Raw genomic sequence first — 16,145 nt, forward strand, 5'->3', positions numbered from 1 at the left:
GAATTGGGGTTGAGGGGTGGTGTGGGGCGAGTTTTCCAGGCAGGAGATTAGAGCTTGTGTTTTTAGGGATTTTGTCATGGAGATAGGAGATTAGAGCTGGCTTTGAGAGCCTCAGCTGCAAAGTCTTTGGAAGACTTTCTGTTTGATGTTTACGTGTGTGTAGATGTGGACAAGTGCCATATATGTATATGGAAGCATAGCTCTGTGGGTTTGCATACGTTTGGAATTAAAGCCCACTTAAGTATTCATGAATGAATGCTTATACAACCCAGGTAATTGTGTGTGTATACTCACCTTTGTATGCATATGTGAGCAACATTGAGTATATGTGAGTGAAATTTTTAATTTTCTAGAAGTTGAAGACCAGGACCAACTCCAGGCGAAATTTTATGTTTGGCTTGGTTTAGTTTTAAAGTCATCTTTCTCCTTTTCCTGTTTCCCCTCTTCTCATACTATTATGATAACACTACCTCAATCTATACATGCTTGCATATATATGAGTGATCTCATTTGATTCTCATCATGGCCTTGTGAGATTGGTAGGGCGAGGATTATTATCCCCAGTTTACAGACTCAGAGAAGTTAATTAGGCTTAGAGAAACTAAGTGAATTGCTCTGGGTGATTCAACTGATATGTGATGGAAGTGTGTTTTAAATTCGGGCCTTTCAACCCTTTGTGGTTCATAACCCAAGCATAATCTTCCATGCCAATTTTTGTCAACTTTCCTATTTTTTTTCAGCATTTTATTTTCTGTGCTGATTAACAAAAAGTAGTGTAGGGAGTTTAGCCCTACGTTGCCAGTGATTTATGTAATCTTTAAAAAAAAATTTTTTTTTATTGATTTCAGAGAGGAAGGGAGAGGAAGAGAGATAGAAACATCAATGATGAGAGAGAATCATTGATTGGCTGCCTCCTGCATGCCCCCCACTGGGAATCGAACCTGCAATCTGGGCATGTGCCCTTGACCAGAACCGAACCCGAGACCCTTCAGTCCACAGGCCGACATTCTATCCACTAAGCCAGTGGTCGGCAAACTGTGGCTCGTGAGCCACATGCGGCTCTTTGGCCCCTTGAGTGTGGCTCTTCCACAAAATACCACGGCCTGGGCGAGTCTATTTTGAAGAAGTGGCATTAGAAGAAGTTTAAGTTTAAAAAATTTGGCTCTCAAAAGAAATTTCAATCGTTGTACTGTTGATATTTGGCTCTGTTAACTAATGAGTTTGCCGACCACTGCACTAAGCCAAACCGGCTAGGGTGATTTATATAATCTTGAACCCATTTCTTTAATTCCTAAAGAACCCTTCCTTCTTGGTTCTTTAGGAATTAAAGAATAAAACCAAATGCAGTACTTGGTCTTTAAACTTATTTTCTTGCTAAGATCTCCATTGAGTGTATGTTTCATATTTCTTTTCTTCTCTGAACCTTAGTTTCCTCATTGGTAAAATGAAGGAATTGGAAGTCCTCTCTGCTCTGTCCTTCTGTGCTATGGAATTTGATTTTGATATGTAGACCTTGTACATCTCGGTTAAAAGGAGCAATGCTTGCTTGTTTCTTATATGGACCAGGTATATTTATTATCACAATACCTAGTCCTCAAAAACACTAGCATCAGGTTGGGGTTGTGCAGTGAGGACATAGTATTGCGCTTTGTTTTGCCCTAAGTTGATGTTCTTTTGGACAAAAAGAACCAATGAGTTATGTTTAAAGTACATCCTGAATTGATTTCACCAGAGTACAGCTGGCTATTCAGGGTTTGTTTTAAGAATATTTTGTCATAGCTTGTGGGTCCATTATTTGTCATAGGTAGTAACCTGGTACTTTCTTATATAATGGGAATTGGGGTCTTGGACATTCTCTGGGCTTGGTTCTTGGTGAGGAATGTGTTGGATTTGGTAGAATATTTTTCCTCTTTAATTCCAGCAAAGTCTCTTGAACCAGCAAAGTCACTTCCTTCTTGGGTCTTTAGGAATTAAAGAATAAAACCAAATGCAGTACTTGGTCTTTAAACTTATTTTCTTGCTAAGATCTCCATTGAGTGTATGTTTCATATTTCATTAAATCTAAGATATCACTGATTTTAAGAGAAATCATTATTTTATATACCACTAAAGAAAAAAGGTTACCAATTAAAACATGAAATGTGCCCTGGCTGGGTGGCTCATTTGGTTGGAACATCGTCCAGCACACCAAAAGGTTGTGGGTTTGATCCCCAGTCAGGGTGCATACAGGAAGCAACTGATCGATGTTTCTCACATAGGTATCTTCTCACATAGGTATCTCTCTCTCTCTCTCTCTCTCTCTCTCTCTCTCTCTCACTCTCTCTCTCTCTCTCTCTCTCTCTCTCTCTCTCTCTCTCTCTCTCTCTCTCACTACCTCTCTCTCTAAAAATCAGTAAAATATATCCTTGGGTGAGGAATTAAAAAAAAAAAAAGCCTTTATAGGACACATCTCTGTCTTAGAGATGTTAATGTGAAAAAACATCTCAGAATCAGTAAAATATGGTAATTACCTTACTGTGGGAGCTTGGCTCTATTATTAGAAAGAAGATTCCGCCTTTAATTAGACTTGACATGATTGATGCCTCTCATTTCCTGAGCCTTCGTCTTTCTCTCCCTGTGGGGAATAGACATGAATGTAGAGGATCCTTTCTGGAAGCCCAAGCTGCAGGCTGGTCATAATTTGTCATGGGTGCTCAGGACAACCCAGCCATGAATCCTTTCTTCCTTTTAGATTCAGGCCTGATGACGATAGTGTTGCTGATGTGGATACAGTTCTATCACAGTATTTAGAGTTTGACCAGAACTCAGATCTTGACTCCTATTTAACAAGTGTGTGTACCCTGGGCAGATTACTTAACATCTCTGAACCTCAGTTTCCAAATCTATAAAAGGAAATCTAATAAGAGCACTCAGAAATCCATTGAGGATAAGGGAGGTAATGTGTAAAATGTGCCCAGCATGGTATTGGGCCCATAGACCAGGAGTACTGTTGTCATTCTCTGAGCCTGGCAAGGGCTTGACTGGCTAGGCCTCCTTAGCTCTCAAGGGCAGATGCACTGTAATTGTTTACTGACTGAGTCCCTGGTCTTTTTTCCTTTGCAGATAAATTAGCTGAGGATTATAATTCTTCTAACACTTTGGTAAGTCTTTATTTCCTCTATTCTGATATGGGCAGGTGTGGTGGTTAGGGTTCAAGACAGTGTGGCAGATGCAGAGCTTAGGCTGGGAGGCCCTCATCTTGGTCACTCCCGCACTCTGGGCCTCAGAGTCCCTATCTATCCAGGGAACTGCAAAGGAATTGGACTCAATCAGTAGATATCCCTTCCAGCTTTAAAATTTTTTTTTTTAATGTTCTAGAAATCCTAACCTTGGAACCAGAAGAACTGGCTTTTGGGCTCAGTTTTTCATTTGCCTTTGAAAGCCAGCTTCTGAGCTTGGGTTTTTTAATCAGTAAAAAGAGCATGATATACTTTGCCTTACCTGGACATGTCTTCGAAAACCTGAATTTAGAAGAGAATTCCCGCTCTTTGGTTTGGGTATACAAAACCAGGATTAGGACTGATGGTTGAGGGCGGCATATTCTGTCTATTTAAGGTGTCCCCTGAAGCTGTAGTGAATGCCCTGTCAGGAAGGGCTGAGGAGTAAAACTCAGTGACTTCAAAGATCCCTCTGAGGGGAGGGAGAGACAATGGGAAGATATGTACACATGTAATACCTTAATCAATAAAAAAATAAAAATGATATTAAAAAAAAGATCCTTCTGCCTCTTTCAGCTTACGAGTTCTGTTTTCCAGAGCAAATATAATATGACGATAAGTTTGAAAGGGTCTTTAAATAATAAGCTGTGATATATGATTACTACTGTTATTTACAGCTGATGCTGTCTCTTGTACAGAGGTGGTTATGTCATACTGGTTTGCTAAACACTTGCAGAACCCCTATTCTGTGCCAGGTCTTGTGGAGAAGTGGCAATATGGGGATGAATCCGGCATTGTCCCCATGTCCGATAATCTCCTAGTCTTGTGAGTGACAGGAAGACAACAGTGAATAGTTACAGTGCTTGAAGTTTATGAGGCCAGGGGTTAGGTCTGATTTGTTTGTTGCTGTATGCATGGCATCTGACAGGTAACCACTTACTGAATGAAATTGGATGTATAAGGAAAGTTTCTTGGTGATAGTCTGAGCTGAATGGGTTCGTTACCTAGGGTGTAAGAATTAAGAAGAGATGAGAGTATTCCAGACAGAGACAGAATAAATAGTATGTATCAAGGCAAGGGTTCGCAAGCTATGCTTGTACGGGAAACTGCAGGTAGTTTGTTATGGCCGGCATGTGAGGGGTGAAGGGAATAGAAGTGGGTGACAAGGAGCAGTGGTAAACAGGTCCAATCATGTAGGAGTTTTAATTCATCTTAAAGGTAATGAGAAGCTCTTGAAGAATTTTAAGCCGGAGAGTAGTAAGTTCTAACACAATATTGAGTCATCGTTAAAATACTTTGAGCCATATTTCCAGGAGTGTGGATTGGTTTACTCTGAGTCATTTATACTGTCATCATTTACGAGTATAAAAAATGTTCACCTGTCCAATGCCTAATAGCACACTCAGTCCTTTCTTATTTGCTATTTATTTTAATCCTCACAGGTGCTTAATGAGGTCAGTTATTATTTTTGCTTTATAGTTGATAAAACTGAAATTGAGAGGGGTTGATGGCAATAGGTATCAGATTCGCAGTCTGCGTTGCTTTCCTCTATTCACTCTTTCATCAAATGGAAGATATGTAATTAAAAGATAGGGAAGCATTTGCAAATGGTAAGATGTCTGGGAGGTTCTTACCACTGTTGAATAGTAAATTATTGGAGAAAGCTGAGCAGTGCTTTGTAGTTCAAATATCTTTATGCTTTTATGGGAGGAGTGGCGGCAGCTCTCATATATTGAGTGGCTAATATGTGCCAGGCACTGTGCTAATAATTAGACCTCACAATTACCTTGTGAAGAAAGTATTCTCATTCCCATTTCACAGGTAGAAAAACAGTTTCCTGGAGACTCATAATTAGCTATTATTGTTACAGAAGACCGGAGAAAAACCAAGCAATCCTTCCAGAAATGGAGAGTTACACTTTATTATGCGCGGGCCCAGGGGAAAAACAGTATCTTTCCAATTCTGAGCAGCAACATGGAGGAAGTTGTCCCTTTTTATATCTTTTTCAGCCCTTTGTCTCCCAGTCCCCTTTGCAAGCTCTTAAAGAGCCCTATGTGCTGGGGCTTTGAGACCTCAACCAAAGGCCTGGCCTGGTGCCAGCACTGATAACTTCGTCTGGGGAAGGTTTATGGCCTCTCTAAAAGGGGAGTAAATAGGTCTTGCAGGACCAGACAATTAAAGGGGCAGTGACTAGATTCAGATTGCTAGCCCCCCAAAATGTCTCTTTCCCCCCATCATTATGGCAGAACCAGATTAGAACTAGGGTCTTCCAAGTGCTAGTCCAGGGTTCTCTTCTCACTGAGGCAGGGAACTGAGAAAGAAGATGGCAGAGAGGTCTCATAAAGGAGACTGCAGTAAAGCCATAGCCATTGTTCATTAGTGAGGAGGAGGAGGGGCCCTGGGGCTCAGGCCATATGGCAGAGAGGATAACACCTGCTTGCTGAAAACCTGTACTGGCTTAGTAACTACAATTAAAGCCACTCAGGCTGTCAAGGACATTTTCTCTCCCAATTCAGAACATTTGTCCCTGTGGCTCAGTACAGGATATTCTTACTAGTTTTACCTGAGGGATATGGTTTCTATTGTAGTAGCATGTCATTATTTCCCATATTGGTTTCATACAGGTCATTTCATTTGATTTGTGAAATAATTGGACAGGATTGTTATCCCCATAACACAGGTTAAGAAATTGAGACTCAGAGAAATTAAATGACTTGCTCCCTATCCTTGAATGAGCTAATAGAGGAAACCAATGCAAAATTCAGTTCTCCTGATCATTCATTTATTCCTTCATACTATAAATATTTACTTAGCACCTTCTTTGTGCCAGTGTGTTGGTGATCCAAAAATGTATATGCACTATCTCAGTCCTTGAGGGAGAAATTAACAGAAGACTATAGGGATAATGGCTGCAAGAGAGGTATAAATAATGTACATTGGGAGTCATATTTGATGGAGTGATTTATTCTGCCAAGTAGTACAGAGAAGTCTTAACAGAATTGCTGGGACGGAATGATTTGTTCATTTAACAGACATGATTATTAAGGGCTTCTGGCTCTAAAATTTTATTTGTGGCATTGGTCTGAGATCTCAGATTGTATGCCTTATAGTTCCTGACTTCTCATTTATGAAATGAACACCTACTGTGTGATAGACTGGGGAGTCAAAGACTGGTAAGGTTTTTGCTCTTGATCTCACAAATTTGTGAGGAAACAGGACACATAAACAAGGATTTATAATATAGTGTCAGGTAAACACAGGTAATGATACCAGGCAGAGAAAAGGGCAATGCTTTAAAAAAAAAAAATTTACTTATTGTGTGAGAGAGAGACATCGATTTGTTGTTCTACTTATTTATGCATTCATTCGTTGCTTCTTATATGTGCCCTGACCAGTGATCAAACTGGCAACAGTGGCGTATTGAGATAACACTCTTACCAACTGAGCTACCTGGAAGGGCAATGCTTTTTTATCTGAGGTGGCATGAGCAAAAGCCAAGTTGAGGATCCATCATTTCAGACCAAAGAACTTGGACTTAGTGCTGGAGCTAAGGAATATTTTAAATAGGAGTTTGGTATAGTTTGATGTGCATTTTAGTCTAAACTAACAACATCTTAGAGGATAAAAAAGAATTCTTAGAAATTAAAAAATATTATTGAATAAATAAATTCACAAGGATTAAAAGCCAAATACATCTAAGGGTACATTAATGATATAAACTATAAAAAAGATGGAAAATCAAGAATAAAGGACACAGGGGGTTTAGGCAAGGAGATTCAAGAAGATTCAGAGAACTGAGGCATTAGAGTGAAAAATAATCAAAGGAAGAAATTGGAACCCTCATAATTGCTGGTGGGAGTGTACAATGGGGCAGCCTCTGTGGAAAACAGTCTGGCAGTTTCTTAAAAGGATAAGCATAGAGTTGCCATCTGACCTCGCAATTCCACTCCTAAGTACATATCCAATAGAAATGAAAACATACATTCACACAAAAATGGGTGCATGAATATTCATATGAGCATTATTCATAATAGCCCCAAAGGGAATCAACCCAAATGCCCATCAATTGATGAATGGATTTTTTTAAAAAAGTATTATATCAATACAATGGACTATTAGTTAGACAAAAAGCAATGTAGTACTGATAAGACCACAATTTGGATGAACCTTGCAAACTTTATGCTAACTAAAAGAAGCTATATACAAAAGACCATATGTTGTATGAGTCCTTTTATTTTATTTTTTATTCTTGTATTATTATTTATTAATTATTGTGTTATTTTCTTTTTTTAATTCTTTATTGTTTAAATTATTACATAAGTCTCCTTTTCCCCCGGTCAACCTCAACCTGGCCATTCCCACCCCCCCCTATTGTCTGTGTCCATTGGTTATGCTCATATGCATGCATACAAGTCCTTTGGTTGATCTCTTAACCATCCCTCCCCACCCCCTCCCGTTCCACCCACCCCCCCTCCGCCACCCCACCCCAGCCCCGGCTTCCCTCTTAGGTTGGACTGACTGTTCCATGCTTCTATGTCTCTGGCTCTATTTTTGTTCATCAGTTTATGTTGTTCATTATATTCCACAAATGAGTGAGATCATGTGATATTTATCTTTCTCCAACTGGCTTATTTCGCTCAGCATAATGCTCTCCAGTTCCATCCATGCTGTTGCGAATGGTAAGAGCTCCTTTTTTTACAGCAGCATAGTATTCCATTGTGTAGATGTACCACTGTTTTTTAATCCACTCATCTGCTGATGGGCACTTAGGCTGTTTCCAAATCTTAGCTATGGTGAATTGTGCTGCTATGAACATAGGGATGCATATATCCTTTCTGATTGGTGTTTCTGATTGGGATACAGTCCTAGAAGTGGGATTACTGGGTCAAATGAGAGTTCCATTTTTAATTTTTTTTTTCATTTTTAATTTTTTGAGGAAACTCCATACTGTTTTCCACAATGGCTGTACCAGTCTGCATTCCCACCAGCAGTGTATAAGGGTCCCTTTTTCTCCACATCCTGGCCAGCACTTGTTGTTTGTCCATTTGTTGATGATAGCCATTCTGACAGGTGTGAGATGGCACCTCATTGTTGTTTTGATTTGCATCCATTGGATAATTAGTGACTTTGAGCATGTTTTCATATGTCTCTTGGCCTTCTGTATGTCCTCTTTCGAAAAGTGTCTATTTAGGTCCTTTGCCCATTTTTTGATTGGATTGTTTATCTTCCTTTTGTTAAGTTGTATGAGTTCCCTGTAAATTTTGGAGATTAAACCCTATAAAATGTCTAGTAAAGGTACATTTATACAGACAGAAAAGAGATCTGTGTTTTTTTAGGGCTGGGCATAGGAGCTTGAATGACCTAAGAAAGGTACAGGAGAACTTTTTTGGGGGGTGATGGGGATGTTCTGAAACTAGATTGTGGCAATTGTTGCACAAGTTTATGAAATTAATAAAATCATTGAAATTATGTGGGTGAATTTTATGGTATGTAAATAATAACTCAGTAAAGCAGTGTTTTAAAAGTAAAGTTTAAAAATTATATGTAAAGCCAGTCAATTCTCATTATACATTTAAAATAATATAGAAATAAAAGGAGTTAAAAGTGAAACATTCCTCAGGAATGCCTAGTAAAGATGGCAGATTGAACATAGGCATCTATTTCTTGAAATCTCACTAGAACTATAATAAAGGAATGATCTTTTAAAGGCATTAAACCCAGAAGGGTGGAGAGAACAGGAAAGGAGGAAAGAGCAGCTAAATAGGAGGCAGTATCAGTATTTGATGCCCGGAGCCTGAATCCAAAGCTGACAGTGGGCAAAGCTGACCTGTATACCTAGACTGCAGAATCCTCAAAAGGCTCAGGAATTGGTAGCACTTCTGAAACTGGAGATGAAGGGGAGTGGCCGGGGAGAGAACTAATGACAGATGCAATTAAAGTTATTTAAGATGCAGTTAAATGCCTAAATCTCTTCCTCTACTTTACGCCATTGAGTGATTGATTGTCTTTCCCTGCCCTAGCAGAAAACTGCGGTTTATTCTCTGGAGAAGGTAAAACCAAGGTTTTCTGGATAGGATGTCAGACACAGTGAAATAGAAGAGTATCATACCAAAACCAGGGTAATTAAGTGAGTATATGCATACTGCGTGCTCACCCTCTCTGCTTACGAGGCTCCTAGAATACTAGTAGTCAAACTTTTATTCTTAAAGCAGGAGATTAGAAGATTCTTCTCTGGATCTGACTGGCCTACATTCTAAAGACAAAACGGGGTTCTTCTCCAAATGGTCCAGTTGGATTCTTCTGTAGTGTTACTCACCAACAAACAACAAACAAACAGAAAACTAGATTATAGTGATGACCACACAACTCTAAAAATTTGTTAAAATCATTGAATTCTTCCTTCTGCCAGGAATATTCTTTTCCCCAGTGAGGCCCTGGCTTGTTCTCTCAGTTCATTCAAGCCACTGCTTATATGACTTCTCATTAGAATAATTTTCATGAGTACTGTATTCTGTTTAAAGTAATAGTTCCCTACTCGCAACCAATCTCTACTCTCATAGACTATCTTATTACTACTACCTGAAATGGTTAATTTTGACTGTTTCCTCATCTAAAATGTAAGGCATAGACCAGGGGCTTTATTTTGTTCTTTAGTATAGCCCCGAACTGTCAAAGAGAGCCTAGTAGTCGGTGAATGAATGAGTTAAAATCACTGGCTTTTTAAAAAACAGAGGTTTGTGGTTATTAGACAGAATGATAATTTAATTGATTCCTTATATCTTCCTCGCTCCTTACTGTTTACAAAGAGTTCTTATACCCACCTCACTTCATTTCATCCTCCTAAGGGCCCTCTAAGAATTTTAATTTCTAAGAATTCTTTTTTATCCTCCAAGATGTTGTTAGTTTAGACTAAAATGCACATCCAACTAGGGAGGCAGAGAGCTGCTGTCATTATCCCCATTTTAGAGACGAGAAACGTGTGGCTTAGAGTAGGACAGCCTTGCCCAAGGACACAGGGATAAGAAATAAAAATTTGGGACAAAAACCTATAGCTCTTGATTCTGATAGTTGTGAATACTACCACCCAAAGCTTTCCCCTGGGGAAAAAAAAATGTTGCTAAGGAAGATGATGAAATCTCCTTCTCTACAGAGTTTTAGAGAGCAAACAAACCTAGTGTTTATAGTATGCATCAGGGTGCCCCAAGGCAACAACCCATGTGAAGAGGCAGCCAAATTAATTCCCATTTTGGGTTTCTGATTAAAGTTTGTTGAGAGGAATAGAGGGGAGGAAAGAAATTAGTATAGCCCTAATCGGTTTGGCTCAGTGGATAGAGCGTCGGCCTGCGGACTGAAGGGTTGCAGGTTCGATTCTGGTCAAGGGCATGTACCTTGGGTGCGGGCACATCCCCAGTAGGGGGTGTGCAGGAGGCAGCTGATTGATGTTTCTTTCTCATCAGTGTTTCTAACCCTCCCTCTCCCTTCCTCTCTGTAAAAAAATCAATAAAATATATATATATAAAAAAAAAGAAATTAGAATAGAAAAATATCAAAATATATGTTTTGAGCCCTGGCCAGTGTTGCTCAGTGATTAGAGATTCGGCCTGTGGACTGAAGGGTCTCAGGTTTGATTCCCGGTCAAAGTTGCATACCTGGGTTGCAGGTCCAATCCGATCCCCAGCCCTGGGTTGTGGCTCAAGCAGGAGGCAGCCAATTGATGTTTCTCTCTTTCTCCCCCTTCCTCCATCTCTTTCACTCTCTCTAAGAAAAAAAAATCAATGGAAAAAATATCCTTGGGTGAGGATTAGCACCCCCCCAAAAAATATAAATATATATGTATATTCATTTTGACAGGGAAAGAACCTCTATTGCAGTGGTCGGCAAACTCATTAGTCAACAGAGCCAAATATCAACAGTACAACGAATGAAATTCCTTTTGAGAGCCGAAAACCGACTTCTGCTCATGGGCCACGGAGTTTCAATCGCACTGTATGTGCGTGCCCGCAGGTGGTATTTTGTGGAAGAGCCACACTCAAGGGGCCAAAGAGCCGCATGTGGCTCGCGGGCCGCAGTTTGCCGACCACTGCTCTATTGGCTTGTAGGACTGAAAGTGACTTATTATAATTATTCTACTACTTTTCTCCACATTCCTCAAGTGATAAAACTTGAGACCAAAGGGATAAATTCATTGCTGATGGTGACACAAAGCTTGTTGCTTACATGTGCCTGGCACTGAAAGTTTTTAAGTTATGCCCAGTACCAGAGGTCCTGTTGAAAACGATGAGATAACTAGTTTTTCTTACCTTAGTATGTCACATGTGGTAAAGGCCAGCCTGCCACACGGTAACAGTAGCTCTAGTCTAGTATTCCTCTCGGTAAGTTTTTCCACCTATCCCCTGTCATTCTGACTCCCTACTGTCCTCTCTCTAGAGGCCCCAAATGGCAGGCAAAAGGGGAACTCACCCTCTGTCTCCTCTATTCGATGATGGGCTGCTTCAGGACATGGACCACCCTTTTCATCTTTGTCTCTTTATGTCAACAGTATCCATCACGGTATCTTACTGAGCACAAAGTAGGTGCCCTGAAAATATCTGAAACTGTTGAATCATGTCTATCTGTATTAAAATATCTCTATTGCCTCTTGGGTCCTATGCTGTGATCATTTAATCTCCATCAAACATCTCAGGTTTTGGAGCTATTTTGTCTCTCAGATCTGTGGTATAAACAGCAATGGTATGATATTTTTGCCTGGACCTGCCCCCAAACATGCTGTTCTTGGCCCAGCTTTGTTACAGTTTGCATGTGAAAATCATGTTGCTGAGATTATAGCAGATCCAATTAGTCATGCTGGTGAGGTTCATTCCAGGACCAGTGAAATGGATAGTAGCCAGTCTTGGGAGAAACTCACTGTTCTCTTGAGACAAGGGGCTCCTGAGGTTCTGTATCTTCAGGTTGAGGCGAGGGCACCTGTGGACACACTGGGTGTGTGATAGCTTTTGGTAAGGAAAGGAAAAGGAGAGGCGAGTGCCTGTCTGGATTTCCATTAGCCACATCAGAAAGGAGTAAGGAATGTAATGATAAACTTGGTAGAATCCCAAACTTCTCATCCCTTCCCTACATTTCGTATTTTATCACCTGTTCAGGGTGGAGAGTAAAAATTATAGGCGAAGAAGGAGCTACGTGCTTGTCTTCGGGGTCTGGATGGGGGAAGGCAGGTAGAAGAGCTGTCACCTGGCTTCCCAGTCCCCAGTTAGCTTTGGATGGGAGAAAGGGCCTGAGTGGATAGTGGTAACTGGAAGAGAGGGAAGCCGGCCGAGTTCCTGACTGACTGGCTGCACAAAGGTGAAGAGCTCGGAGGCTGATGTGGGTTTCAGAAGGGGTGTCAGGATGAGGTTTCTTTGGTGAGGGGTGGGGAGATTTCGATCCTGTATCTTAGGACTGGACCTGATGAATCTGGCTTTTTCTCCGCTGTACAGAATGTGAAGGCTGTGTCTGAGACCCCCGCAGTGCCTCCTGTCTCAGAAGATGAAGACGATGATGATGATGCTACCCCACCTCCAGTGATTGCTCCACGCCCAGAGCACACAAAATCTGTGAGTCTTTGGGGACGTGATTTATTAAAGTTTGGAGGGGGAGGGTGGGGATGATGCTCGGGGCCTAGAGGTTTTATACTCGGGTAGTGGTCCTTAGACTTAGGCGTTGGTGAGATCACTGAACCAATTTGATTGAAAGGTACTTTCTTTATAATTAAAGACAATAAGTCGTATATGTATTTAGCATGGGTTTGCAGATAGCCCCAAAGTGTCCTAAATAATTGGTGTTTATACCAACCCAGCCCCTCGTTAACTTAGTCTGTTCTCCACAGACAGGAAGATATACAGAATTGATGTTGCTTAGTGCAGGACTAACATAAATGATTCCAGTCTCCCGGGAAGCAACAAATTAGCCGGCTGCAGATCTTTTCTTCTCTGTTAAATGCACAGCATTCAGCCTCTTAGAACATCATCGATGATACTGAAAGACCCAGGAGAGTCGATAAATACGTTAGTGCTATTAATATGCTGGATATCCGGATGCCTGATATTGGCAGTGATTTTTATTTAACTTCCTAGGAGGTTCTTCCTTCTCAGAATAGCCACAGTCCTTCTGCCCTCTCTTTGACAACAGGGGTTCATGCCTTTTACTTAATTTAGCTTCAGTGAGCATTGACCTATTATCAGATGATACTCTGCTGGTATATATATATTTTTAACTTGGACTTTTTATTATGACAAGAGCTTTGTAACAAAAGAACAATCTAGGGCTTAAACTCTGTGGTAGTACAAAAAAGGCTGCCTTTGGGTTAAGCATTCAGGGAGGTATTTAAGCAGAAGTTGGTTGGCTGATTGTGGAAGATGCCGTGGAGGAAATTCAAGGGGATTAGATGACCTTTAGGATAAGGATTTATAATCTGTGGAATCACCCTTGCGGTAGGTCCCCATAGCAATCGTTTCTATAAAGGCACTGATAATTCCCAATTTATAGAAAAAGAAGCTGAGATTTGGAAAGGTAAATTGAGCTACCTAAAGTCTCTTAGTAACCAAAAGAGCCAGGATTGAAAGCAGGTAATTTATTCTAAATCCAGGCTGCTTTCCACCATAGCACAGTGGCCTTTTTGTGTGTGCAGGTCTGTGCTGAGAGCCAGGCAAGGAGACTATTAGAGAAGGAAAAGGCAGGGTTTGTACCCTCAGTGAGCTTTTAAAATTCAGAGAACCAAACAAGAAGGACAAGGCATGCCCAGCCGGTGTGGCTCAGTGACCATCGACCCATGAACCAGTCAGGGCATATGTCCTGGTTGCAGGCTCGATCCCCAGTGTGGGGCATGTAGGAGTTAGCTGATCAATGAATCTCATCATTGCTGTTTTTCTCTCTCTCTCCCTCTATTTGAAAATAAAAATAAAAATGACAGAGCGTGGAAGTACAGGCCTGAGGTGCCAGGGATATTCTTTGTCTATAGGTAGAAGATAGAAAATGAAGAAGTCATTACGCTAGAAGTCAGGAAAGAAGCTCTAGTCTCTGATCTCAATGTCTTTACTTAAGTTCTCTCCCATTTGCACCTATTAAAGTCCTGTCTGTCCTTCAAGATCCAGCTGAAGAATCCCATTTAGTATTTATTCATTGACTCATGAAACATGAATCTAAATGCATGCTTTTTGTTAGGAACTGCTTAGATACAGGAACTCAGGGATGAATGACACATTCACTTATAGACTAGCCAAAATATAGTTGTGATATTTTTATGAAAAAAATCTGATAAATGCCTAAAGTGATCTTCTGGGAAAGGGAGTATAAATTACCTAAACCTCAATAGTATATAGTTTGCTCATTTTTAAATGACATATAACTTTTTCACAAGATTTAATTCACAAGAAGATGGGGCAACATTTTGTACAGCCAGGCAAAGAGTGGATTCTCAGTAAATGAATAGGAAATATAATAGAATTAGCAAAATTTTAAAAGCTCAGTATCTGTTGGGTATGATTTTAATAATTTCATGTGTTAATTAATTTATTCCTACAACAACCCTATAAAATAGGTATCATTAGTATCACCATTGATATGAGGAAACTGAAGCACAGAGAAGCTAAGTAACCTGCCCAAGGTCATACATATGGTAAAAGTAAGAGTTGGGATTTAAGCCCAGGCAGTCAGATTCTCGAGTCTGTGGTCTAAATGACTACATCCTACTGCTTCTTCAGCAAAGAACAATTGTAGTTCCTTCTCTGCAAGCATTCAGGATTTAAAGAGGGAGCAGCTCAAAAGAGATAATGTTGTATCGTATTAGTGCAAAATGCTCTGCAAATACAAGATATTCATTTCAGCTTGGGAAAGAATAGAATTTTGAGATGAAGGGGATTCCCATTCCATGATAGAATTTCCTTTAAATCATTTCTGTTGAGAGTTGTCTAACCTGTATTGAATATCTTCATTGTTCAGACTCTCACTAACCCTTGCCGTTTATACTGAGAGCAAGGAAGGCCATTCCAACCACAGAAGATGGGCCTGGCACAGAGGAGGAGGGACATAGATTTTGACCTGGGAGAACGAATGAGTTGGGATTTGTTTTTCTGTGGATGTTCTAACGCACGTTTAAGAGAGGCTCCTGAGCTTCCCTATGCTAACAGAGGCTGGCCTTGTCAAATTCTTATACCAACAATGCAGGTCTACACACGGTCTGTGATTGAACCACTTCCTGTTACTCCAACACGGGATGTGGCTACATCTCCCATTTCACCTACGGAGAGTAACACCACTCCTCCAGATGCTCTGACCCGGAATACTGAGAAGCAGAAGAAGAAGCCTAAAATGTCTGATGAAGAGATCTTGGAGAAATTACGTAAGCACTTTGTAGCTTTCTGAACCTTCCTCTGCTATATGATTGGTTGAGCACAAAGACAGAATTTTGTTGCTATCAAGATCTCCGTCCTAGGCTTGCTTTATGTGGCTGGCTAGCTATGCTTGATATCTTAGCCACAAACTGTGCTTCTCTTCACCCTACCCTTGTTCCCACCTCCTCCGAGTCACTAGCCCTGATTGGGTGCCACATTAAGATGGGAATGTGATGAGAGAGAATGCGGATAGCTCACTTCAGGATCTAGGTATCTCTCACCCTTAGGCATGGGTTATATACTAGTACTGTCGTCGGCAAACTGCGGCTTGCGAGCCACATGCGGCTCTTTGGCCCCTTGAGTGTGGCTCTGCCACAAAATACCACGGCCTGGGCGAGTCTATTTTGAAGAAGTGGCGTTAGAAGAAGTTTAAGTTTAAAAAATTTGGCTCTCAAAAGAAATTTCAATCGTACTGTTGATATTTGGCTCTGTTGACTAATGAGTTTGCCGACCTCTGTACTAGTAGATGATAAATAGCTTTTATCTAGTGAATAGTCTATAATGTTGTATTGACAAAGGCTTG

At 40.6% G+C, this 16,145-nt stretch overlaps 1 protein-coding gene across 4 annotated transcripts in view; it reads left to right on the plus strand.

The window, feature by feature from the left end:
• PAK1 (p21 (RAC1) activated kinase 1) overlaps positions 1-16,145 on the plus strand; it is a 120,735-nt gene that overhangs the window by 82,824 nt on the left and 21,766 nt on the right. For all 4 annotated transcript variants that reach the window (XM_054724815.1, XM_054724816.1, XM_028158329.2 and 1 more), the window contains exons 5-7: positions 3,103-3,140; positions 12,671-12,787; positions 15,396-15,570. In XM_054724815.1, coding sequence (XP_054580790.1) covers positions 3,103-3,140; positions 12,671-12,787; positions 15,396-15,570 — 330 coding nt within the window. The remainder of the gene's footprint in view (positions 1-3,102; positions 3,141-12,670; positions 12,788-15,395; positions 15,571-16,145) is intronic.

This window comes from Eptesicus fuscus, chromosome 13, assembly GCF_027574615.1.
Source record: "Eptesicus fuscus isolate TK198812 chromosome 13, DD_ASM_mEF_20220401, whole genome shotgun sequence".
In the NCBI taxonomy this organism is placed as follows: domain Eukaryota; kingdom Metazoa; phylum Chordata; class Mammalia; order Chiroptera; family Vespertilionidae; genus Eptesicus; species Eptesicus fuscus.